This window comes from Calonectris borealis, chromosome Z, assembly GCF_964195595.1.
Source record: "Calonectris borealis chromosome Z, bCalBor7.hap1.2, whole genome shotgun sequence".
Classification (NCBI taxonomy): Eukaryota; Metazoa; Chordata; class Aves; order Procellariiformes; family Procellariidae; genus Calonectris; species Calonectris borealis.
Genome location: NC_134352.1, coordinates 58,363,802 through 58,390,029, shown reverse-complemented (window position 1 = coordinate 58,390,029; position 26,228 = coordinate 58,363,802). Strand labels below are relative to the sequence as shown.

The 26,228-nt window shown below is 42.6% G+C and overlaps 1 protein-coding gene across 1 annotated transcript in view; it reads right to left on the bottom strand.

The window, feature by feature from the left end:
* Nucleotides 1-25,996, bottom strand: part of MAP1B (microtubule associated protein 1B) — a 75,424-nt gene extending 49,428 nt beyond the window's left edge. Inside the window, exons 1-2 of the mRNA XM_075136471.1 lie at nucleotides 25,259-25,996; nucleotides 20,361-20,462 (exon numbers count right to left, since the gene is read on the bottom strand). Coding sequence (XP_074992572.1) covers nucleotides 20,361-20,462; nucleotides 25,259-25,436 — 280 coding nt within the window. The 5' untranslated portion in view covers nucleotides 25,437-25,996. The remainder of the gene's footprint in view (nucleotides 1-20,360; nucleotides 20,463-25,258) is intronic.
* Nucleotides 25,997-26,228: the final 232 nt, after the last annotated feature.

Here is a 26,228-nt window from a genome sequence, read left to right as displayed (position 1 = left end):
CAAAGGGAAGGCTTGGTTTCCCATCTCTTATGTTTCATTAAAGAGGAAGGGAAGGAAAAATTAATACTAAAATAATTTTTCAAAGCATCTTGTGTCAACTTTGGCTTTTACATTGTTTATGCAAATTATACATACACATATAAACTGCTAACTATTTATGCAGAGTAAGCATTCCTGTGCAAGATTAGCAGTAGCATCTATGGTGTCCCACTTGGGGATTTATTCCCTATTTCTGCATTTTATTACTTTGTTAACAAACGCAAATTTCTTCGTGATTAAACTGACCATTTAAAGTTCTGAAGTATGTGACCATGTAAAGATTTGCTGCAATTTATCCCCAATTATCAGGTTAGTGCAGTAGAAGGGAGCTGTTAGCAAAGGAATGGGATAACAAAAAAAACCCAACTGTAAAGAAACACAGTAGAGAATTACCTCTACCCTCGAATATTATTATGCTGATGACTGGTCTGAACAGGTTGACTGCCTAGTGAAGAGCCACTAACCTAGTAAAATTTTAAAGGTTTAAGCTTTATAAGAATTCTCCTTTAGTACTGATTAACCTGAAAATGGTGCTTGAAGAGCACATGTAACATGGAGTATATGCTGCACCGATTTTTTTTCATGGGAACACAAAAGCAATTTGCAGGTTTGAATTTCAGTATGGGCTATTAGTAAGTATTGCCTCCAGGGAAAAAATTATATTACTTTGGAAATAGCAAGATTTCTCTTGGGCTGATATAAAGGAAATAACAGGCTTTTTAAAGGTGTAGATTCAACATATTTTTTTAAAATAGTTTTTTCAAATAACAGTAAAATGAAGACAATACTAGTTACGTTGCAGTTTGATATAACCAACAAAACATTTTCCCTAGCAAGGAATAAAGGCCGCTCAATGAATCTCTGAGTAATACCCAGGAAAATAAAGTTACCTCTAGTCTCCCTCATCACCTGCTTCTCCTCAGTCAGCATTCGCCCAATTCTTTTCTAGAGCTGGCTGCAGGCTGGATGGACGTACCAAGTCTAGTACTTTGGGGTGGTCTTGTTTTAAAAGCTATCTCAAAACAAAGCTGGCACACAAAACAAACCCAAGTCTTTTCTATAACATCCAGAGTGATTCTGGAGCTCTTTTCTTGCAGCCTTAACTCGACGATGTTCAATCAGAAAATGCAGAAAAGTAGTGGGCAAACTTGGCTGTCATTTTAATGCCTGCATCAACTTTGGCTTCTGTGATCTGTACTTATCACTCAGAGAGCAAGAAAGCAGCTGGTAGCTGTGAAAACTGAGGGGTCTCTGGCCAACCCCATCTTAGGTGGTTGGCCATTCTCATTAAACACTTGAGTCTGTCAGAAGATACGTGACCAGGTACTGCAAGAGGTCTGAGCAGACCACAGCCCCTGCCCCATGGGGAGGTGACCAGGGGCGTTTTGCGGGAAAAAGCACGCTAAAGGGCAGAAAAGGAAGCAAAAAATCCCTCTTTCTCTCTTCAGGATTTCCGCTAGCAGCAGCCACCGAAAAAAAATATGTCTTCGTGGTGCTTTGACATGAAAATATTGGAAAATTGGACATAAGTAAATCTAAAGGAATTGAAAGACATTCCTTCAGTCCATGTATTAGTGAATGATACGACAGTAAATTTCTGCCATTTTATTCTTTTATAGCCATGGGGGACATCCAGAGATTTCATAGAAGGTGAGTAAAAGCCATCCAGTCTGTCTGTTTACCACTGATCTTCCCCTTGATATATTCCTCAGCCCCTATCGTTCCTCCCCCGAGAGCTGCTATCACTAACACATCCCTCCTCCTCTGCCTTAGAGGATGGTATCTGCAGCCTCTGAGAGGCTGTGCTAGTGCTGCTCTATTCATCATCTGCCAGACAACACTCTCACAGCAATTCCATTAGCAATATCCATCTCAATGACAAAATACGTCTTTTATGTGTCTGGTTGCCAACTACATAGATGTAAGTGTTGTGCTGGGCCCCTTTTTTTGACAATGGAAATCACTGACCTAGTGCAAGTTTTGTTTATTACCCATTTCCTTTCAATCAGCTGGGTTGACAGAAGTTTTGCCTTAAAAAATGGCCTGTATTATTTGGTGACAAGCATGCTGCTCTGGCTGAACTAAGAGAACTAGTAACAAATATTCAGCTTTCCACATAAGGCTGAAGCTGTATTTTAAAATATCAATCTTCCAAAATCAGGTTGAGAATATTGGGAAAGGATACTTGCAAGCTATTGGAACTCTGCGCTTTACATTATTATTGTTGCTTAAATGAGAAAAGTAATCCATTGAAAATTAAATGAGCAATTTTCATGTGAATGCCTTCGGGCATTGTTAAGATTCACAGTACAAAGTGTCATGCTGCTTCATAATAAATTGATCTGAACAAGGTAGTAAATACCTACTGCCTTTATAATAGAGAAAACATTTTGCGTTACCAATGTTTCTGAAACAGGCTGGCTGAACTGATTTTTTCCCTAAATATATAGCCACAGGTTAAATGCTCCAGCATTTTCCAGTGGCAGCATCCATCCTTCTAGACTTTGGCAGCAGCCAAAATAACCCTGATTAAATTAATCAGCGTCTTCAGCTACTGTTGTACTCATTATCAACCCTCTAACCCCGCTCTGAAGATATATCCTTAAGTGCAATAATTGTAGGCATTGGTTCATTAGCAAGTATGATCAACATGGGTTATCAAAGGCATTTTTCATGCATAACAAATAGAGCAAATTACTAAAACAATAAAAGAAATATCTGAGATCTACAGCAGGTTGATCTACATGATGTAATATTTCATTTACATAATTAGAAGCAGATTTATAATAACTTAATTTTCCACCTCCTTTTGTCTAAAGGAGACCAGTGATACTCTGCTGCTTCCTGCAGAAAGCTTGTGCCCTGGCTGGCAAAATGTCAGGTGAAATTAGACTATGCAATGAAGAAAATGTTATTTTAGATGTGATACACTCCCTTTAGAAATCTTGCTGATTGCACACAGGCTGTGTAATTACAGACACTCATGAATTGTACTTCATTAGAATGACAAAGTGTCGGCATTGGTGAGACATTTAACCCACCCAGTATTAAAGCAACACAACTCAAGTACACTTTTATGATCATCATCATTTGGAAAAAACATCGCAGGGGGATGAATGATAAGGAACATGATATCAATATAGTTGTATTTTTTCCCCCAAGGATTAAAATAACTCAGTATTTTAATTTATTTTCTTTTTTTTTTAGGAAGAGAAAACCTCTAAGTTTTAATATTTTCTCTTCACAAAGAAATTTAAAGATTGCCATTAGATTTACATTGGAAGCTTCCACTGTCTTGCATGATAGGCAGACTTGCATTATTTTTCTTTTTTTCCATACGAACCGTGATACATTTTAAGTCTGGCACACTTAATTTTCTAAGGGAATTACACTAAGAGGAGAACCCTTACTAGATGTTAATCAACTGACCTAGGCCTGATGATAGTTCTAAGTGTGCAAATGCACAAGTGTTCTTTAACTTAAGAAAAATTACTTACCTATGGAGAACAGGAATAATAAATAATGTTGGTGTTGATCCTGCCTTCACTGGGATCAAGAGCAAAATTCTGACTGATTTCCAAAAGGAGCAATTTCAGATACAAGACTTTTCTTGCTACAAATTCAGTTTGTATTTGATGACTATAGCAAAGAAAAGGGAGGTTCATTTATGCTGAACTAGTCAAATCAGCTGTATTTGCCAATTTGAGCATACTTTTTAACTTGGTGATTGTGGTCCTTACTGGATTTTTTTGAGATGGCTACAGTTCTACAAAGTTACATTACTGTGTAGTTCATAAGATATTAACCTGAAAAATGCAAATTTTAGAATAGGAATACTTATAATATATAGTGTTATAAACATATATTAAATAAAGTAATATATAAGGAATATGCACAATAACATGAGTAGCAAACTCAACCATGTAAATAGATCCAAACTGCACAAAACTTAGGGAAATGTTTGTTTTCTGTACAAATTATATAATTTCTTCTTATTAGTTGACATCACGAAATCTTTCACCTTGACTTTTTCTGTTGAAAAGTTTTGATTTATGGCTTCTGCTTCAGGTCCTTTGTGAATCCTCACAAATGAGCAGATTTTGCATATTGTTCCAACATGCTCCCTAAAGGAGAAACTTCTTCCCTTGCACAGAACACTAAAATTAATTTGAAAAAAAAAAAAAAGAAAAATCAGGAAAAAAAAAGATCAAGAATGATCATTGTCGTGGTTTAACCTGGCAGGCAGCCAAATACCACGCAGCCGCTCGCTCACTCCCCCCCCGCCCCCCAGTGGGACGGGGAGAATCAAAAGGGTAAGAGTGAGAAAAACTCTTGGGTTGAGATAAAGACAGTTTAATAGAACAGAAAAGGGAAAATAATGATAATAAATAATGATAGAATATACAAAATGAGTGATATACAATGCAATTGCTCACCACCCGCGCTGACCGATAACCAAGTAGCGATCGGTACTTCCTGGATCACGCCTACCATTTATATACTGAGCATGACGTCACATGGTATGGAATACCCCATTAGCCAGCTGGGCTGGCTGTCCTGATTATGTTCCCTCCCATCTTGTGTACCTAGCTCAGTCAGTAGGCACGGGAGCTGTCCTTGGACTAGGAGGGCACTTAGCAACAACTGAAAACATCGGTGTGTTATCAACATTCTTCTCCTACTAAATCCAAAACACAGCACTAGGAAGAAATTTAACCCTATCCCAGCCGAAACCAGGACAATCATGCTGATCATGCAAGCTCTCCTCATGTGGCATTTACTGGACAGCCACTGTAAACCTGGCTACTCACATGAGTGTTTAGAAGACTGGACGGCTTCATACTTGCCTTTCACATCAAATTTGGATAACCAGGATAAATTTTATGGAATTGAGCTACTGAACGTTCTTCCCAGCACAGCCGTTGTATATTCTTCTACAGCTACATATTTCTGTTTGGGCTTGATAATTTCTAGCCAATGCGTTGACCCATTTTACATCCTCCCTTACGCTCTACACTGCTGCAAGGGATGGGTAGCGGTCCCTGAACCCAACTCCTTCTATCAAACCTACGTATCAGATGAAAATAGCAAGGCATAGCAACGCAGCCAAAACTAGAGAGAATACATGGTCTGTCAGTGTTAATCCTTTTTAATATTCCACTTTACACCAGAGAGGATTTAATTGTTTCTTAAATGACTCTAGGGCCTCTGAATGAGCAAACCTGTGTAACAGAACAGATATTTATTTGAAAGAATCTTTGTAATAAATATTGATCTATCATATCTGTAGATCATTCTGGAGACACAGCAATCTCTCCTTGCCTAATTAAACTGTGCTAATATGAAAATGCAAGCCAAGCCCATAAGGCACAACAGATCTGCCGGAGTGCGGAAATGCCTGGAAGTCGCGAGCTCTGGGAAGAGAGGCGCACAAACTCTGCCTGCATGCTAATGAACTCCACCAGATCATAATCTATACAGATGCAATTTAAATTCCCTTCCACAACTTCAGCCTCAAAGTCCTCTAATTAACCTTCAGCCATGAGATAAGCAGCCGGTGCAGAGGCGGAGATGGCACAGCAGAGGTGACAAAAGGCAAAAATCTATTCCTTGCCATTTCTCTTCCCCCAGGATTTGAAGGTTGTGTCAGTCACTAAGCCAAACTCAGAGCGGTAACCAAAATGTCATTTACTTTATCTCCCCATGACATTTTAACTTTTACCCTGTAAGTATTCCTGGATTTAGGACTGGCAAGAACGTTCTAGTAATCATAAAGCACGCATTTCCACAGACACGCGGCAGCGCTTAAAAGCATTTCACTCCCACTTGACATGGAGCTTTGTTAGAGATGGCAGACAATATTTTACCAGCTTGGCTTATGCTTTGCACAGACACTCAGCTTCCTACAGAAGTTTAGATCTAATGGAAGTCAGCCGATTTATTGCCAACTCCAGCACCGCCCAGACTCGCAAGAAAACCATAGGAGAGAATTGCTGGGCTTTATTTCAAGTGGTGCCACAGCAACCCAGCAGTGCTGCATTTCATTTTATGTGGAACCCTCTTACGAACTATTGACCAGCTCCCCACAACCATTTCCCTCCAACTGTCTATAGATGGGATCTACAAATTGCAATTCTTCAACAGCACTCCAATGCTGCCCTAACATATAGATCTGGAGGGACCCTTCTGTTTTCAGTAAAATTACTCATAATTTACACGTGTTAAAAGCAGAATTTGTCAAGGTGATGTAGTAATCACAATTCAAGATAAACTGCTGGCCATGTTTTTGGGTGTTGTTTGGGTTGGTTTTTTTTAATAAGTGATAATAGACAGCTGCTCCCAGCAAGCGTCCAGAGCCCTGCTACTTTGCCCACAATTAAATCAGCTGAAAAGTATTTGAACGTCCATTTACCAGTATTTGCATATGTCAAAAAGTTTTGCCCATGCAGACCTATGCACGTGTTCAGTTTCATAAAATGGTCCTCACGTGTTTTTTTTTTAATACAAATCAGAAATCTGAAGGAGTTACACAAATTGGCAAATGGCTAATCTCAGCTTCTCATCTTTAGTGTTATTTTCAAATCAAGTTGAGTGATCCCTGTAGTGATTACTTTCTAATATCTGGCTGGTAGCTTATTTGAAGAGTTGGTGGCCTCATTTTGAATTCTAATGAAGACCACGTAGCATAAATCACTGACGTTAGATTTCCTACCGGCACACTTGGCAGAGCAGTCCTTGATGGGAAGCTGAAGCAAGGCAAAAAGAATTAAATGTCATTACGTCCCTGCAACTGAATAGTCCAGATCAAGGATTGTCTACAGCATCTGAGTGTGACAGCCATAGTCAGTCTTTATGTAGTTGAGGGGCAAAGTTAAGGACTAAACTTCAGGTTTCTCAGTTTAGGATATACCATGTGTTCTACAGTCACTTAGAAAGCCATGATTTTTTTTTCCCCCATCCCTGAGAAAGGCAAAAGGCCATACTGGGATTTGACTGGTATGAAAAAGTATTTTTAGACAGACAATACTGAAATGCTTTGTCAAACTACATGCTACTGTATTCCTATATTCCTAACAGACAGTCATAGCAGAGACTGAGACAGGGGGAAAAAACTGAAATATACTAAACTTGGCAAGTGACTTAGAGTCTCCTTGCTTAGGTCTCAGGTCTTTTATTCCATGCTGTGCTCTAAATTCAGCATGAGAGAGGAGGCACTACTATACACCATACTTGGTGTGGTTGTATTACAGCTTCAAAACAGGGGAAGCTCAGGTCTGTTAGAGACATCCTGAAAATACAGAGAATACATGATCTGTAAGGCTGATTTCCTCAGTTAGATCTACAGCATGTGTTAATTTATGCAAATATATAGCTGTATGTATAATGGTCTTGCTTTTCTCCCTACTACCTCTGCAGAGTTAATGTAATGTTAAACATTTTCATAAAAGCTCACTATCTATGGTCTTCAAACTCAGAGAACTCTTGCCCTGCATGAGCTATACTCTGCTTTTCCTCCATTGACTATGAGAGATCTGAAGTTTGCCGAGCTCATTTCACATTGAGGGATTCGTCCTTCACAGTCAACAGAACTGAATTGTCTGAAATTTAAACTCCGAGCAAGATCTCAGAGCAAAATAGAAACATATGTCTCACATAAAGTACAATGACCTAAAAACAGTACAGAAGTATTCATACTGACTTTAGTATGTGCTCGTTTACTGCACGGCAGTAAGTACGGGCATTGAGAATGCCATCTACTGGCAAAAAAGCACAAGGGAGTGTAATTCCATGGCAGGCGATTTCCAAAAAAGGGAAAGGGTAAGAAAACATGATGAGGGTCATTAGTTTGTTTTGGTTTGGGTTTTTTTTTTAATTGTTCATTTCAAGATTTTAAAATCAAGTAGTTGTAACTGCATGATATGAGGCTGAATTTTATGTAGAAACTTTGGTGGAAATGAGTTTTGAACCTGAAGTATGTTATTACAACTTAACTTTGTACCGGAAAAGGATAATATTTGAAAATAGTAACAATTTAAAAGACATCAGAGATAATGAGAAAATATGAATAGAACTGCAAGACTGAGATTGCTCGTACTTTCCTATGCTTCCTCTTATTTCACAGGATCTCAAAAATTACTCTCAAGTGTTCTTTAAATACTTGGTGAGAATATTCGAGTCTAAACCTTTGACACTAAAATCTGAAAAAGCATCAAACTCGGCAGTGAATCTGTTTGTTATTGTGCCATGCTACAGTAACCGTGACTTCAAGCTTCACGTGGCCAGTTTGTGATTTGATCGCAAACAGTCATCTCGGTGGAGAATATCTGTCCTGTTAACTCCACTTCCAAAGCAGTAACTGTTGTCATAGTACTATGGCAAGGCAGATCCATGTAAGTTACACCTCTGCTGGTTTTTTTTTCCCCAATGCTTATTGATGAGATTTTTTATTGTGTCCAGTCCACACCTAGCCAACAACCAGGTTACCTAGACTAACTAATGAAAACCGGTTGGTCTAATATTGTCCCCTCTTCGCAAGTAAGAAAATGGAATAGTACAGGGAGTAATATTTGGTGGGGTTCAGCAAGGACTTTGGTCTAAATCTAACTTGATCATTGCCCAGATTAAGGTAACAATCACTGACAAAGAGACTGCAATCTCCTCAAAAGCAAGACAACAAAAAAATTTGGAAGTGCCAGAAGTAGCCTTCAACATATTTAATAGCAGAGGGAAGCTAGAAGTAGAAGAAGGAAAAACTACAAAACATCATTTGTCAGCAGAGACATCCCTGACCACAGCTTTTTCTAAATTAATCTCTTAAAAAAGTAAACATTCCTTTGTTGTTAGCTGTGGTGTGGCTCCAAGAAAGGCAGCAAGCTTGGAAGTGCCAGTACTGAAAAGATGCCATTCACATTTTACCACTAACTTACCATGACTTACTGTGACATGTAGGAAGACTGCAGGAAGAGCAGCATGGGGAAAGGGAGGAAAGTGTCATCTAGGATGAACACAAGCTTCTCTGTAGTCTTGGAAACATCTGTTAATATCAAAACTCAGCTTTCACTCATTTTAGGAAAGCAGAAGGGAATAGGATACAATGTTTAAAATAAGCTGAAGAAATTAAAAAATAAATCAGGAAAATGGGAAAAATAGTTTCAGAAGTTAGTGTCACAGAATAAAGCCTTTGGTCTATGCTCTGTCCATGCAAAAAGTGCCCTTGCAGAGACACCAAAGCTGTCTCTGAAACATAGTAGTAGAGCCCTGCCAACTCAGAACTGTGGCGAAGCTAAATACTGATGTGATGAGACCCTCTCGATGGTTTTCTGAGAGGCGCACCACTGATGAGATCATTCTGCTCCCAGGGACTGCTCCCAGTCTGGGGCTGCACCTGCATGGGGCTGCACAGTCCTGGGTAGAGGTACCAGCTCATCTGGAGCTGGTAGGGTAGCTCTGCATCAGGCTGTCTTGCACCACCACTCTTTCACTTCCAATAGCAAAAGCAAGCTTTTGGAGCAGTCCCTTCTTTTAAAGTCATCCCCTGCTTTTTTGTGACTACAGGTCAAGGCAAGAAGGGAGGAAGTGTTACCATGCCAGGACCAAAACATTGCCCTGGGCTGAACATACCACACTAACTACTACCCCCCCTGGAAAGCAGCAAGCGCTGTGTTAAAAACTAATTTGATTCTTAGAGCTCTCTAGGATGGCCCGAAAAGCACGGGAGGACACAGGTGATGTCATAGATATCCAGCTGTCTCCAACATCAGCAGGGAAAAAGACTCAAGTTAGGAATGGACTTAAGGTTAGAGGAGCATCAAATCTGCAAATATATAACATGCTGTGTGAAACTGAAAAAAAAGAAGAGACCTGTAAAATACAGTAAATCTCTAAGATTCTTCCAGATTCTCTGCAAGAAACTGATTCCTTGGCCTGGAATTTGCTTTCAGTTTAAACCAATTTAATTACAAAGGGAGCACACAGGCCATGAAACAATCCAGAAGTCAAAACTACTCCTTTTTAGGTAAGTACGGCTCTAACGCATGATTGTATTATACTGTTCAGTGAACTGAATAGTAAGTCTATATTCTTTAAGAAAATCTGAATGCTTCGCATCTCGTTTTTCCTGTGATTACCGTGTGTAAATGGTTGTGGAGGACCCGCACCCATTAGCATGACCTAGGAAATAGGTTTCCCCCACTCAACAGCTCTTCCTAACAGATTAATACTATCAGATCTTCCTGTTCAACACAAAATGAGAATGTTGCCAAGGTCTCCTTCCACATCATAATCCCCTACTTGATATACAATGGCATTATCCCACCAAAGCTGGAGACAAATTGTAATTCTTGTTGTAATTACAGGCTTTAATAGGTATAGAGGGTTGTTAGGAGCAGAGCAACTATTCCCACTAGGGACACCAGGAATACAATTGGTGCAGCCAAATTATTTATGCCGTTGAGAGAGTGCTATGATCAAAGGAGCCCATCCTTACTTTTAAAGAGTCACTTAAATAATGCACCATCTCGATTTGGATTTCTTTTTGGCGACTTCCATGTCTTCCATGTGTTATGTTGAAAGGTGGTATGTTTTTCATTTGATCCAGCAATTCACGTTGTAGGATACAATAAAAAACAAACAAAAGACCATTTCAAGCTTTTTTATAGATAGTGGATTGAAATGTAAAAAGAATGGTATTCTGTAACACAATTATTGAAAAAGTGGACAGAAAGATTAAAATTTATGAAGTTGCTGGGAAATGTTAAATGTACAAAAACCTAATTAGTATTGAAAAATATTTAAATCTTCCAAGTCTAATGAACTTTTAGAATCTGAGCTTTGCAGCTAGTAATAATGTTTGAAAAATTCAGTAGTGCTAGACAAATGATTATGAGTAATGCCATTAAATTATCAGCTTGTGACAAGCATTAAATCCTATCCAGAGATACTCTTAAAGGCATTGCCTTCTATATCTATTTAAAGTACTGGTCACATAGAAAATAATTTTTTATTAATTTTTCTCAGTTTGTCTAAACTCCGTGCAGGTTCTGGACGACCAAGAAAACTTCAGGAGAGAGCCTGAGTTTAAGAAAGCATTCTGGATGGCCATAATAGCCATGCCAGGATGTGCGCTGGATGTTTCAAAGCCCCAAGATCAGAAGCAAGACCCCCTCTAGTTGGGCGCTCTTCTTAGGGATTTGTCAGACTTCATACCATATTTATTTCCCAGAAGTTCAACAATGGTGCCAGCAAAAAAACATGATTTGAACACGAAAACATGAAAGCAAGGCTTCCCTCTTCCCTGTTTTAATATTTTTCTAGTCTGTCTTTTCTGTCCCATGTGTCCGGGACAGTTTTCATTATGCCAATTTCATCACACTTACAGTGATCCAAGAAACTTCAGTCCTTTCCTGGACTTTTGAAAGGACTCATCAAAGACTGGAGTCCTGCTCTTGTTCATGGATACACATATGAATATTGAGAAACCATCATTCCTAGAAGAGTTTACTGGCTCTGACTGGGATGGACTTAACGTTCTTCACAGCAGCCAGTAAGGTGCTGTGTTTTGGATTTGTGCCTAGAACAGTGTTGATAACACACCAATATTTTGGCTACTGCTGAGCAGTGCTTGCAAGCATCAAGGCTTTCTTTTGCCCCACTCTGCACACCAGTGAGGAGGCTGGGGATAGACAAGAATCTGGGAGGAGACAAAGCTGGGACAGCTAATACAAGTTAGCCAAAGGGATGTTCCATACCATATAATATCAGTACCCGAGGGTACTCCCCTGGTTAACTGGGGAGGTCCCGGATGACTGGAGGCTCGCCAATGTGACGCCGATCTATAAGAAGGGCCGGAAGGAGGATCCGGGGAACTACAGGCCGGTCAGCCTGACCTCGGTGCCGGGGAAGATCATGGAGCGGTTGGTTTTGAGGGTGCTCACGAGCCATGTGCGGGACAACCAGGGGATCAGGCCCAGCCAACACGGGTTCATGGAAGGCAGGTCCTGCCTGACCAACCTGATCTCCTTCTATGGCCACGTGACCTGACTAGTGGATGAGGGAAAGGCTGTGGATGTGGTCTGCCTGGACTTCAGTAAGGCCTTTGACACTGTCTCCCACAGCATTCTCCTAGAGAAGCTGGCGGCTCACGGCCTAGACAGGTGCACTCTTGGCTGGGTAAAAAACTGGCTGGACAGCCGAGCCCAGAGAGTTGTGGTGAATGGAGTTAAATCCAGTTGGCAGCCGGTCACGAGCGGTGTTCCCCAGGGCTCAGTACTGGGGCCGGTCCTGTTCAATATCTTTATCAACGATCTGGACGAGGGGATCGAGTGCTCCCTCAGTAAGTTTGCAGACGACACCAAGCTGGGAGGGAGTGTTGATCTGCTGGAGGGTAGGAAGGCTCTGCAGAGGGACCTGGACAGGCTGGATCGATGGGCCGAGGCCACCTGTATGAGGTTCAACAAGGCCAAGTGCCGGGTCCTGCACTTGGGCCACAACAACCCCAGGCAACGCTACAGGCTTGGGGAAGAGTGGCTGGAAAGCTGCCCAGAGGAAAAGGACCTGGGGGTGCTGATTGACAGCCGGCTGAACATGAGCCGGCAGTGTGCTCAGGTGGCCAAGAAGGCCAATGGCATCCTGGTCTGTATCAGAAATAGTGTGGCCAGCAGGAGCAGGGAAGTGATCGTGCCCCTGTACTCGGCACTGGTGAGGCCGCACCTTGAATCCTGTGTTCAGTTTTGGGCCCCTCACTACAAGAAGGACATGGAGGTGCTGGAGCGTGTCCAGAGAAGGGCAACAAAGCTGGTGAAGGGCCTGGAGCACAAGTCTTATGAGGAGCGGCTGAGGGAACTGGAGTTGTTTAGTCTGGAGAAGAGGAGGCTGAGGGGAGACCTCATCGTGCTCTACAACTACCTGAAAGGAGGTTGTAGCGAGGTGGGTGTTGGTCTCTTCTCCCAAGTAACTAGCGATAGGACAAGAGGAAATGGCCTCAAGTTGTGCAAAGGGAGGTTTAGATTGGACATTAGGAGAAATTTCTTTACTGAAAGAGTGGTCAGGCCTTGGAACAGGCTGCCCAGGGAAGTGGTTGAGTCACCATCCCTGGAAGTATTTAAAAGACGTGTAGATGAGGTGCTTAGGGACATGGTGTAGTGGGTATGGTGGTGTTGGGTTGATGGTTGGACTCGATGATCTTAGAGGTCTTTTCCAACCTTAATAATTCTATGATTCTATGCTCAGCAACAAAAGCTGGAGTAGAGGAAGAAGGTGAGGTTTTCAGTTTCCAAGGTGGCTGTTGTTCGGGGACTGGCTAGGCATTAGTCTGCCTGTGTGAGGTGGTGAGCAATTTCCTTCACTTTGCTTCTTGTTTTTTTCCTCTTTCCTTCACCTATTAAATCAGCTTTTTCTTGCTTTTGCTCTTTCTAGTCTCTCACGGGTGGGGAACTCATTCCACCATAAGAGCTTACAAGACCTGGAAAAGCTTATTTGTGATTCAGGACATGGGAGCCAAAGCTGGGATCAGTCTTCTCCAGAAGAGCTACAGAACTGCCATAAAACTGGGACAGCTTCCAAAGACTGCCTTTGGCAGGAGGGGGAGTTGACTTCCAGGTGAAAGTCTCCATAGCTCATCAGAATCACTTAGATTACACAGCCTAAGAACATGGCTTATCTCATTGGAAGAGTTTTTGGTTTTGTTTTGGTGGGGTTTTTTTTTGTTTTAAATAAAACCCTAAGCTTCCCAGAGCTCTGATGGGCAGAATCTCCAACATACAGCTATGTAGGAGATGAGGACATAGGGACACAGGACAGTGACTCATCTCACCACTATAGACAAGCTCTCAAGTACCAAAATACATAAAGTTGCAACATCAAAAAAATACTGAAATTCACACAAATTTGTTTCTGAATTAGTTATTATTTTAATACAATTTTTTTAAACTTTGTTTTGTCTTGTATCAGCAACTAGTTTTGAAACATAAACAGACTAACTCCAACTAGTAGAAAAGTCAGGAACCAGAAGAGTCATGTCCTTAAATTTATAAGTCTATGCTGCACACACAGACAGCATGCAAACCCAGGTCATCAGGAGCACTGGCTTTTCTTCTCAACTCTAGGAACAAATTGCCACCAGTGACTACAAGCCAAAAGTAACCATCCTGTCTTTTTGGTGGGATGATCTGCGGGTTTGATGCAAAAGCATGGGCTTCTGTTACAGAACTATCCAGCTTTCTATTTGTGACTATTACAGACTAAAATGCATATCTTCCCTACCTACTCATAGGGACTGTGAGGTACTATGGGATACTCCCAGCAGTCTACAGACAATCTGTGGCCAGCACTAATGCATCTCTTGCATTTGTCTCTACAAGGTAGATGACAGCTGGAGCTCCTCATGCTGTTGCAAGGCTGATAGCAGTAGCCACGTGGCAACTCTCATTCTACAGTTGGCAACAGGGATGAACATGTGCTCCCCATTCCACTCAGTCTAGAGCCAAGCAGTGTCTCAACTCTTCTTCCCTGGTCTGGTCCTATTACTGAATTGAATACAGTGGTAGGCAACTCACTGCAAATAAAGCACCATTTTTATATGGCAAGAAAGAAGTTAAAATGTTCACTTTCTCCCTCATTATGTGAAAATTTGGTCCTTGTTCTGCCTTAAAAATATTAGATAATATTTCCTCTAATCCAAAATCCAATCCAATTACTTCCATGGCCTTTGGATCAAGTCTTTTCTCATTATAAAGTCCAATAACAAACATTTAATATTTCTCTCGTGATTGATAAACTGTACCAGAAATTAATAGAAAATCCAGGCAATTAAAAAAGATAAGAAAAACAGACATCTGACAAAAATGTTGCCTATGACAACCAGAAACTAGATGAAAAAAGTGGCAGTGATGTTCTGGTTACACATTTATTATAAATCTGTGATGGAAGAGATGAGAGGTAGGTCATCTCTAAGTGATACTGGGCAAGGGTCAAAAATTAAAACATTGTTTAAGTCTTCAGTTTCAGATGTCCCACATAGACAAAATGTTAGGAAAGAAAGATTGAGGGGTCCCATAGGGGACAAATTAAGAATTATAATTCTGTACATTTTTGTTAAATAACGCTTAAGAAAATAACCCTTGTGAATAAACCATTAGGTATGCTGAATTATCATTCTAATAAAGAGGAACGGAGATTCAAATTTCATAATGGAGTTAAAATTCTAGCATTATTCAAAACTAACTTAATCCTATGCCTCTGGTAGATGCCTCACACAGCTCAAAAACCTGTTCCCATAAAATATGGGCTATTCTAAGACCACTGAACTCATTGTATGTTCTTGTGATACAAGGCATTTAAAAATAACCTCTGTCATTTTGCTGATTCACGCTAACAGCTTAGCATCAGCAGGTACTGGTGTTTTCACAGCAATGTAAATTCATGCTAATTTTCTTTGAGATCATTCCTAAAAAAGCAGAAATGGAAGTCAGTGCCAGAATGATTGTCACATAAGTGCAACAATTTATTCACTGAAAAAAAGATAAAGTCACTCATTAGCCCATCTCTGGAATTTTGATTAGTACCAAGAAAGGAAGGCTTTGACAATTCATGTATCCGAACATACGGGCTGTTACACTGTAATCCTCCCTGAGCCACCAAAATCCTAGCACCCCACACAAAAATAGCTCGCGAGCGGATGACAGCGCTGTGTGTGTCCCCCAGCCGATTGCCCCTGAGAGGACACCGGGGGTCCCCAGCCGTGCCGACCGCTGCAGCCCTGGACTGCTGGCAGCAACGCCCTGCGGGGACACCATTCACAGCCGCAGTAGCGTGAGTCAGCTCAATTCCCTATTCAAGTCCTATTCTGCCTCCATTTTCTTTCTTCCAAGGCACAAATACTTCGAGACAAAAAACAAGTCTGGTAGCCAACTAAAATTAACCTCTCCAAACATATAATAAGCTAAAATGACTCCACTGAAAAGCTATTCCAGCTATAACAGTCTCTAATAGCTGAAGAATCATATTTACAGGATGTCCCTAAATGTGTGTACCAGACTACTTGAGATTTTAAGTGAAATTAATTTCTAGGCACTTAGTGATGGTGCTTTGATACCAGCTGAGAAATCTGGTCTTGACTTCTTGGCTTTTTTCTCTTTCTTTCATTTTAAGTGATAGGTTTTGCTCAAGTACCTATGTCCTCTTACTTCACAAGTTTTGATGAACTGCAGTTTTCAGTAAGACAGCACTAAACCCATGCCCTTTAGGATTTTATCATCAACTCCACAAGCTCACATTGCAAGCTACTAGGTGTGATATTAACTGGGTTTGTATCTGCTTCAACAAAGGCAATGGGGCTATACACCACTTGGAGCTGTGGGCGTTGATGACCTAAATTTGCAGATCCAAAAATTCTCCACAGGTTACTAACAGTCCTAAACAGTAACTTTTTAAATGGTAACTTTCAGAATGAAAGCTAATAAGGCTTTTTGGTGTAATGACAGTTTCAGAGAACAATGACCTTCTTTAGGAAGTCTGAAGGAGGCAAGCCCACTGCTGCTGATGCAGGTAGCTGCCAAGGGGACACCAAACATGTCTTGCACTTTGCCAAGGTTCTCCCCAGCCACAGGCAGGCTGGTGAAAATAAAGTGTTGGGCACATGTAAGGAAGGACTCACTTACGCCAGTGTAGTCACCAGCTGCTGACTTATGGCCAATAGGAGACCTCCTGGTACCGCTCAGGTAGGAAACGCGTCTTCCACAGATACACGTAACAAGACAAAATACAAAGTAGCCACAGTGCATTGCTTGAGCAGTATTTCTTAGAAGGTTAGAGGTGGCTAGCTACTGAACAGCTATTTAAATAAAACAGATTTCATCTAGACAAGGGCTTGAAAACACACCAATGCAACAGTCAACTGTCCCCAGGTGGAAGCTGAGGGACAAAACGGTAGGTGTGGAAGTCTTGCAGAAGGGCCCTCAATGGCTCCACCCTCCCACACCCCCACCCCAAAACCCATTTACTTGGTCTTTTGTGAAGCTGCTTTATGCCTTTAAGAAAAGATTGGTAGGTACGGCTGCAATTTCAACAGAGCTCTTTCCATGACTCTCCACTTGCTCTGCCTCGCTACCAGATACACAGATCCTTTTCCAGCATATATATGTTACAATTCATTGTTTGAATTTTTTTGTCCTTGTGATGTTAACATAAGATGGAAGTTATCGGTACATGACAGAGAAAACAGAGGCAAGCACTGAAGTACCCATTTTAAGTCATGTTGCCTGTTGTCTTGGCAACCAGTTAATAAGCTCTGTTACTCATTTTTCACCAGCACCTGACAACAACATCTCTGCAAGATTTGGTATTATTAAGGAGTCTGCTAACTCAGCTGCTTTACAAGGTATCAGAAAAGATCTGCTGGCTTTTCCATTCTGAATCCTGTTTTTCAGGACTCATAAATCATCCATAAATTTCCCAGCAGCTGAATACAGGATGCACAAATACCACTGTGACAATCCATTCCCTTGAAAAGAGCACAAAAAGAGTGTTGGGATCTGGGCATGCTCCCTGCAGTATCAGTATGTACATTGCTATTCACTACACAGGGAGAAGGATTAGACCTCAAATTCCTTGAGTGAAAACACATGAATGCTTTGACAGACATATTCTCTCACATGTCTCTCCTCTGACATTGCAGGCATATGGCTTGGGGACAGGGTTGGCCCCATTTTCTCCAAGCTTCCTTTTGGAGAAAGAGTCCTACCCTTCATATTGCTGCTGTGCGTATCCTCGAGCTGCTTTGAGAAGCATACAAGCATGTACTGAGCTGGCACTGCAATTACCATAATTAAACATTATAATCAAACAGGCTTCAGTCAGCAGTCAGACCTGACTACACTAGGAGCTGTGCAGACACACTAGATGACTCTACCCTTCCTCAAGAGTAAACCGTCCCTATGTGAGTCGCACAAAGAGTTCAGTCTCAAGGAACAGAAAAAAAGGCTGTTTAATTACATCCCACAGACTACCCCGTCACCTTGGATGAATACTTTCCTTGGACAAAAGGTTACCTAGTTACCCAAATTCCACAGAATTTCTGAGTTTGGGACCGTAAGGGAATACGTACTTACAATCATCTTTTTAGTATGAACGTTGACCATTTCACTGGTTAAACACTCAAAATTCAAGATTTGGGTGTTGTAACAGAAATCAAACATTCTGAAATTTTAGTAACAAATGGCAACAAAAACCCCTTCTCCCTACCAAACAGTAGAGAGGATACACAGGAGCCTCATGCAGAATCAACATCAGAGAACCACGGAGAGAAACTGAAATAAACGATCCTCTGATTATGCAGTGGGATTCTGGAGGTGCCAGTGGGCTTCCCCAAAAAATTTTAGACAAGAAATTGGTCAAGAGGGCTAGCTTTATTCCTGGATGTTCCCTTTATCCAAGTTTCAGGCTTCCTTAATGCTCTTTCAACATAGATTTTGGCAGTTTATTGTTTAAAGATTGAGCAGTGGTGAAAAACACATTCATTACTGCTTGTCATAGAGATGTTGATGAATTCCAGTCACATGCAATTAAGCTGTAATTCAACACAATGACAAACTAAACAGGCAAGTCTAGACAAACAAGAAAAAAATAAACCAAAAATAAAATTCCTAGAGAAAAATTCCTAGAGGATTCTATAATCTTTCTGTGGAAAAAAGGGATGCATAATCTTACTTTGTTTATCATATGAAAGCAGAGTATTTCCTCTATTTTAATTCATGCAACGGTATCAGGACATATCATCTAAACAAGACAGCAAAAAATATTAGACACGCTGGAATATTTTTGCTAAAGGAGAAGCACAGGATCTTTTCTTTCCCTGAAGTTTTAAAGTAAAACACATACATGTTAAAAATGGGATGCATTGCATCTTGCATTCCTTAAAGATAAATTCTGCTAATTTCACTTATCAGAATACCCTCTCTGTAAAACAAAGCAACTAGTGTCACTGAGAAGTTGAATTGGCTTCATGACATTTAAACTGAAATTAAAGACATGTATCCTAGGCCTGAGTTTACTTCCATGTAAATCAGGAACTACATGCCTTGACTCTAAATCTTCGTACTGAGTATTGTTGTATTGGTTCTGTTGGTTTTCAAACCAGGGGAAGAATCATAGAGGTATATTTTTTTTCTTAACTCTGGCAATGTCTTACTCTCTATAGATAAGGGGAGATATGGCAAAATCTGCTATAACTTATGCTGCAAGAAGAAGAATTAGTTACACAAGATGTTTCGGTACATTCAAAACCATCAGGTCAATGCTGTCATGCTAGCAAGACATCAGGTTCTCTTTGTCAACAGTGTATAGCAACTGACCTTAGGAATGTGATGTAGTAACATGATACATTTCATAGCCCTTTTTCACCACACTTAGGAGATGTTCCTGAAGCTGGAATTTATAACACTTACCAGTACTAGGTTGTACAAGTCAACCTGCACATGGCCACAATGATTTCACCAGTGAAAGCAACCTCTACTCCTTTGAGAAGGTTATATATTTTTACATGAAAACCGTGATTAATTTCACGCATGCTCATTCAGCATTTGTGTTAATGTAATGAGATGTTAGAAAACTTACCAAAACACTTCACAAAATTTTACACTTCACAAAATTGGATTTTTTTGGTTTTGTTTTGCTTTATTTTATGAATCCTCTAAAGGAAGGACAGGCTTGAAGAAAAGGCAGAAAAGAGATTTAGTCTCATGAGCCCTGTAAACTTCTAAGTTCCTCATACAAGCCAAAGAAAGTTCCTGTGAGTCAAGGTAGACCCTCCACCCCTCAGCTTTTCATACCAAGAAAGAGAAAAGTCCAAGCCTTTTGGGAAGAAACAGGGGGCTTGGGCTGCGCTTGCGCAACAGCCATGACACCATTTCTGGCTCTATCAAACTGTAGAGCTAACCTTTCAGATTATTTTTTTGTATGTGCTCTACCTACCACAATAAGCTTCAGTCTCTGGGACTACTAGATTGGTGGTACGTAAATAAACTGTTCAGTCAAAAAGAGAGTTTTACTTAACTTTAATGTGGCCCTAAAACTTAACATCCACTACCAAAGTAATCATGGTGATATACATGAAGCTAACCTAAAAGGCTGATTATTTTAAAGTTAAGTTGTGAGAAAGTTAAAACAATTATAGTTTTCAGGCCATTTTTTAAAATAAAGGGAAAAATTATTCATTCTAAAGAATCACAAATGAAAGTGGGCCATACAATTCCAGAGTGTATTTATTAATTCTGCTCTTAAAAACAAAAAACAAAAAAACCCTTTGTCAAACACTTCCAAAAACTCACCTCGAACTTCAGGAGAGAATCGAGCTGAATGGCGAGACACAAAAAGTTTCAGTTCTTGATCCAAGTTGCATTCAATCAAGTTTGTGTCCCATGATCGGATTCCTAAAATTCAAAATACAAAACACATCTAGCTTGATACATGAGCATTGGAAGTTTTAACTGAGTATTTCTCCATTTGCATTCATGCTATCTGCATGTTTCTAAATTCCAAACCCTGCCTCTCTTCCTTTCAAGGCACACAGCTATTTTTTGGAAAGTGCTGAGTGCTCAGAAGGAGCACTCTGGACAGGAATCAGTCACAAGCAAGAGGAAATCTGCCTTTCCAAAGGGTGACCATCCTTTAAGGCCCCAGCTTTAAGACTGCTGGTCCCACATCTTAGTAGCTACATTACAAGAAGTTACTGATGCCCCCAAATTGCCTTTAAAATAGCAATACACTGATTTACAAAACTGAAAGACTGAATCACTCGGAGGACACTTTAGTCACCTTGCAGAACCATTATACTTGTCCCTCTGAGGAAAAAAAGACAGCATCACCTAGCATGTTGCAAATTAATATTTAAATACAAAGTATTAAATTGCTGACTTCTTAATTCAAAAGCTTTGAAGCATCCCATATTTTAAATTAAAATTTAAGTGATCTTTTATTTATGAATTATCAAAATTCTAGTTTTGAGATTTAAAAATGCTATGCTTGATCTTTTTTCTTTTAAAAACTAAACAGCACATCTCTATTCCCTACCATTTTTCCCCCAGCTACTTAGAAAGTGAGACACTTGACACATATGTGATCAAAAAATGTATTATTGCAAAAAAATATTTTTAAGGATTGAAATTTGACCAGGACAGAAAAAAAAAAATCATTGTAGCCAAAAGACAAATTTATAATTTTCTTCCATAAGATTTTGATGACTAAATTAAAAAAAAGCCAAAACCCAGGAGAACATGCTTAACATTTTTCTATAATTTTCTTGGTTTTAAGTTGTTCTGAAAAATCTTCCAGTTTTGAAAAATAATGAGCACTACAGGTTGCACTACAGGTAAGTCGAGGCATTGCTGTGATTTTGAACAGCAACAGTACAGTGAGGTTTTTTTTTCCTAAAGGAACATCATTAGACTTACACAAATTAGCTGGCAAATGCAGAAGTGACTGCAGTTGAGGAAGTGTCTGGTGGCCCCAGCCCACATGCCTGACCGTGCCTTTGCATGAAATTGTTGAGCTAAATCACTTTGGGGTTTGGTGAGGAGATGCCTGAAGAGGTGTGTGGCCAACCCCTCACCGTGAGACCAGCACTAACACTCCTGCTGGTAACTCTGCCAGGGTTTCAGGCTGTGAACGTTACTGTCAACGCTACCCCCCATGCTATATTCTCTTTCAAGGCAGCAGAAACGTCAGGACACCCGCTGGCAGAAGCCATATTGCAGGGCTGAAGGATGAGGAGGAGAAGGAGGGGGAAGAGCAGTGAAACCAGATCTGCAGTACTGGTCTCCCAATGCAGCTCTGGGTAGGTTCTCCATGCAAATATGAACATCTGCATTTCAAGTGCCTGAAGCCTCTTCAAGGAGAATTCATCCAGGGCTTTTCCTTGTCAGCTTTCCAATCCAAGTAGGAGCATGCTTACTACTGGGATATGCTACCAGCTATTAAGTATCTGCCATTTGAAACTCTAAATAAATTTGGAAATACAGTATTGCCTGTGTGTTTCATAACCACTCAAGAGAAAAATAACTGAGCTATAACCAGCCACCTCCACTTCCTGACTGATGCATCGTTGTTCAGAGGCACAAGCAGTGAGTCTCTTCTGCAAGTCTCCTTATTTTCATTTCTCAAAAATCTCTTGGCCATATGGTGCATTTTTGGGGCGTAGTTTTGGCAGACAAATACAGCTCAGCAGGCTTTAACGTTTTCCAGGTGTTGGAATACTTGAGAGCAAGAAAGTAAAGATGATATATACCACGCACATAGAGTACATATGAAAACTATGACTAGTAAACCGACATCGATCACGAAGCTGAAGTACATTGAATGAACGAGCGCTGAACTTCAAGAAGCTAGAAGATAAACAGCTTGCTGGCCTCTGACAGCAAGCTTGTGTGGGGAGACTACAAAGCTTTCTGGAGGTCAGTTAAGCAATATGGACTATGATTCAGCAATGCTGCTAATGATAGGGCCTGTCCACCATCCCTAGCTGCTTTTGTTGTGAATCCAAATTTGCTGTAAGGATAAGATTCTGATTAGGCGTAGTCAAGACTGCTGAGCCAGGCAATGTCCAAAATACAGGACTCAACGCAAAATAAATAGAGAAAAAAAAAAAACCAAAACAAACCAAAAAACCCCTAGATATCCCATGCACACAGTAGTCCTAGAAGCTGAAGCTGGGATTTGGATAGCATATCCCAAATCTGCAGCTGCATGATTCAGCAGTCTGGATGCAAAAATTATGCATGTACATTATACAGTAGCATAATGTATTGTACACATTATATAACCAAATCAGTTTTGGGTAGAACGGAGGTAAATCTGGAACTAAAATCCAAGGTCAATCCAATGATGTTGATCATTAACAGCATGGACGTAACTGCTGGAAGCATGGCTGAATTAGAGCTATTTCTTTCTTTCTGCAGTCTTAGGAGTGCAATGCCACTAGACACAGGACTAATCAGACAGCATGCAGGGCACACCCAGTAGCATCTGCCAAATCAGTGGAAAAATCCTGAAGCTTTCTGTTCACTCTCTTCTTTTTTGGTGGATGGTGGGTTGGAGGATTGCTCCCTTAGCAAAGTCACATCTCAAATGTAATTACTGAAAATGCATCTCGCCATGCCATTCCCTCTTCATGATATATTAAGAAATGACTCTGCATTCCACCAGGTTGCGTAGCATCACACCACTGATGTGTTATCAGCAGATGTTTTCTTTGACACGTTGCTCTGCAGTTTGGCGCATGAATCCACGGTTTTCAGTGATGGTACTCAGGAGATGTACCAGAGAAGACAGTGAGGCAGAGTTATCAAGAACCCAAAACGCATTTAAGGCTCTGTTGAGAATAAAGGTTGAAAGAAGCGGGTTTTTCCAGACTACAGTACGCTTTCCAAAGAGAAAGAAATTAGTCGAGCCCATATTTGCCCCATGCAGATAGAGCTTCAGACTCCCAGTGTTCTCATCCAGAACAATGCACCTCAAAATTTGATCAAGGTTTTTTCCTAGCAGGCAAAATCTCAGTGAGATCGTCTGACACCAGGAGCAGCGAGGTGACTTCTAATCCAAAATGATGAATAAAAAGGCCAAAGCATTCCCTCTGAACATCTAAAACTGTAAGTGGGTGTTATACTTAGTGGCAGGAGGTAGAGCAACAGAGCTATGCAGCAGCAACTGTACAATAGAAGCTTCAAGAAGAGACTGAAGAGCATTTCTTCAGAGGAAGGATGACATCAGCTGTCTTGAGGGCAGAAGTTTTATCCATTTGCTCTATAATTTTTAATAATTTAATTAAAATGCAGCCAATTCACTTCTGACACAACCAAAAATTAGATAGAATTAGGAAAGTGCAATGCTGACGAGGCTCTGAATGACAAAGCATCTGCCTCAGTAGTTCTCCCTAGGAGACAATGGTAGCAATAAAGATGGACAGGTCATGGTGAAGCTGGTTAGCTGTGATGAGGTAGCCCTTTACCACAAACAGTCACGAAAACGAATCAAGAGAAATAGCCAGCTAAAGCAACAATGCTTGAGAAAGCAACAATAGAGACAAATGAAGTCCTAGCTGGACTGCTGAACCACACCTACATGACAAGGCTGCTACCAATTCCCTGTTCCAGGGGCTCTTCCTTCCCTCTAACAATGGCAGGTTTCTGAAATCTCTGCTTTCACCAGCCCAGAAGAAAAACACATCTCACAAAAATCAGGTATCATTTAAGTTTAACAAACTATAGGGTCCGGCAATAATTTTCTTTGTGCTTTCTACCACTATTACTGCAAGGGAGCTTTTTTTCCCCTCTGCATGTACTCTGCAATCTATTGTACCAGAAACCACACCGAGAACTTAAACAACTGTCATTTCACTTGTGATACCTTCCTGTACCGCCGTCTTAAGAAAAGGACAAATAAACAGCGAGTCCGTAGCCGGACAATAAGGAGACTGAGCACTCAGGTATTAGCCTTGTTACCCATATGGTTTTTCTTTGTTGGAATATATATATGCGCATATAAAGCTTGGGTCCTGAGAAATTCTCCAGCCAAGAGAAAAGTCTCACCGCCCGAAGTTAGACACAAAGGCACGGCTGCGCTCCCGCTCGGGCAGCCTTTGCCGCCGAGAAGGAAAACGCCCCGAATCCCGCCGGTTTGGTTCGGCGGCGGGGGACGGGGGTTTGCGGGGAGCTGCCGCCCCGCAGCCTCAGCCCATCCCCATCCCCATCCCATCCCACCCCATCCCATCCCATCCCCAGCCGCATTTGCCGCCGGCGCCGCGGCCGCCCTTTGTCCGCTCGGGGCTGCCATAGGGACCGCAGTGCGGACTGCGCCACGCCCACCCGCCGGTGTCTCCGGGCGGACGGGCTCGGCGGCGGCAGCGGCGCCGCGGGTGCTGGGCTCCCGCCCCGGCCCCGGCCCCTCCGCCCCAACAATGGCGGGCAGGGGGCTCGGCAGGCGACCAGCCCTCTGCGGCTCTCTGCGCGGGCGGCAGCGGGGCCCGGCCCGCAGCCTCGCTCCGCAGCGCCCGCACCCCACCGGGGGAGGATGGGGGGCTGCGGCGGGACCCTGGCGGAATAAAGAACCGGAGACCGCGACTTGGCGGGGGGGGTGTGGGGGGGTGAGCCCCGGCCGCGCCCCAGCAGGGGAAGGCGCCGGCCGGGGGGTGCCGCGGCGCTGCCTGCGGCGTCCCCGCTCCCCGCCGCCTCACCTCGCTCGATGTTGGCGATGGCCCGCCGCAGGTGCTCCTCGGTCACCAGCTCGCCGATGACCACCAGCAGGTAAAACTTGCTGTCCAGGAAGCGGTGGGAGAGGCTGGGCGAGGGGGAGGTGGGGTTAGGGATGCTGCAGGAGGGCTCCGAGTCCACTTCCACCACCACGGTGGCCATCGCCGCCGCCCCGCTCCGCCCCGCGGCTCCGGGGCGCTGAGGGGAGAAGGGCCGCTCGGCGGCGGCTCCGCAGGCGGCAGGGAGGGAGTGAGGGCGGGCGGGGAGGCGGCGGCGCTTTTATACGGAGACTGTGCAGGGCAGGGACCTGGCGAGGAGGAGGAGGAGAGGAGGAGGAGGAGGAGGAGGAGGAAGGGGGGGAGCCGGCGCATCCCCGCGTCGCCGCCGCGTTTCCAGCATCCACAGCTGATGTCATCTGCCGCAAATCCTCCCCGCGGCGGCCCCCGGAAGCAGGAAGGACGCGGGGGGCGAACAACGCCCCAAGGGGCGCGCCCCGGGCCCGGGCCCGGCCCCCGGCCCCGGCGGTGGACCCCTCGGCCCGCGCTGCCCCGGCCCCGGGGTCCCGCGCCCTCGGTCGTGCCGCCTCCCTCGCTCCCCGTGCCCGTCCGGGGCGTCACCCTGCCGGGATGGTCACCCCCGGGGTCTGGCTCTGCTGCCTGGGCTCCCCGAGGCCCTCCCGGGGTGCCAGCCTTGAAGCACGGCGGTGAGGAGCCGCAGGCGGGGCCCGGGCAGGCCATCTGGGGCTCCAGCTGCGCCCCCGATGCCGGCGGATGAAAAAGCAGTTCCACTGTCCAAGGCCCAGGGTCCTGTCTCCTGCATCTCGCAGCAGCACTGCAGCAAAATTTGAGTCATACTTCCCCCCACACACACACAACCAGCAATCCAAATGTTCTTGCTACCTTTTTTCGTCTGAAAGCAGTTCACTTAGTAAGATACTTCGAACATAGCCTTTCT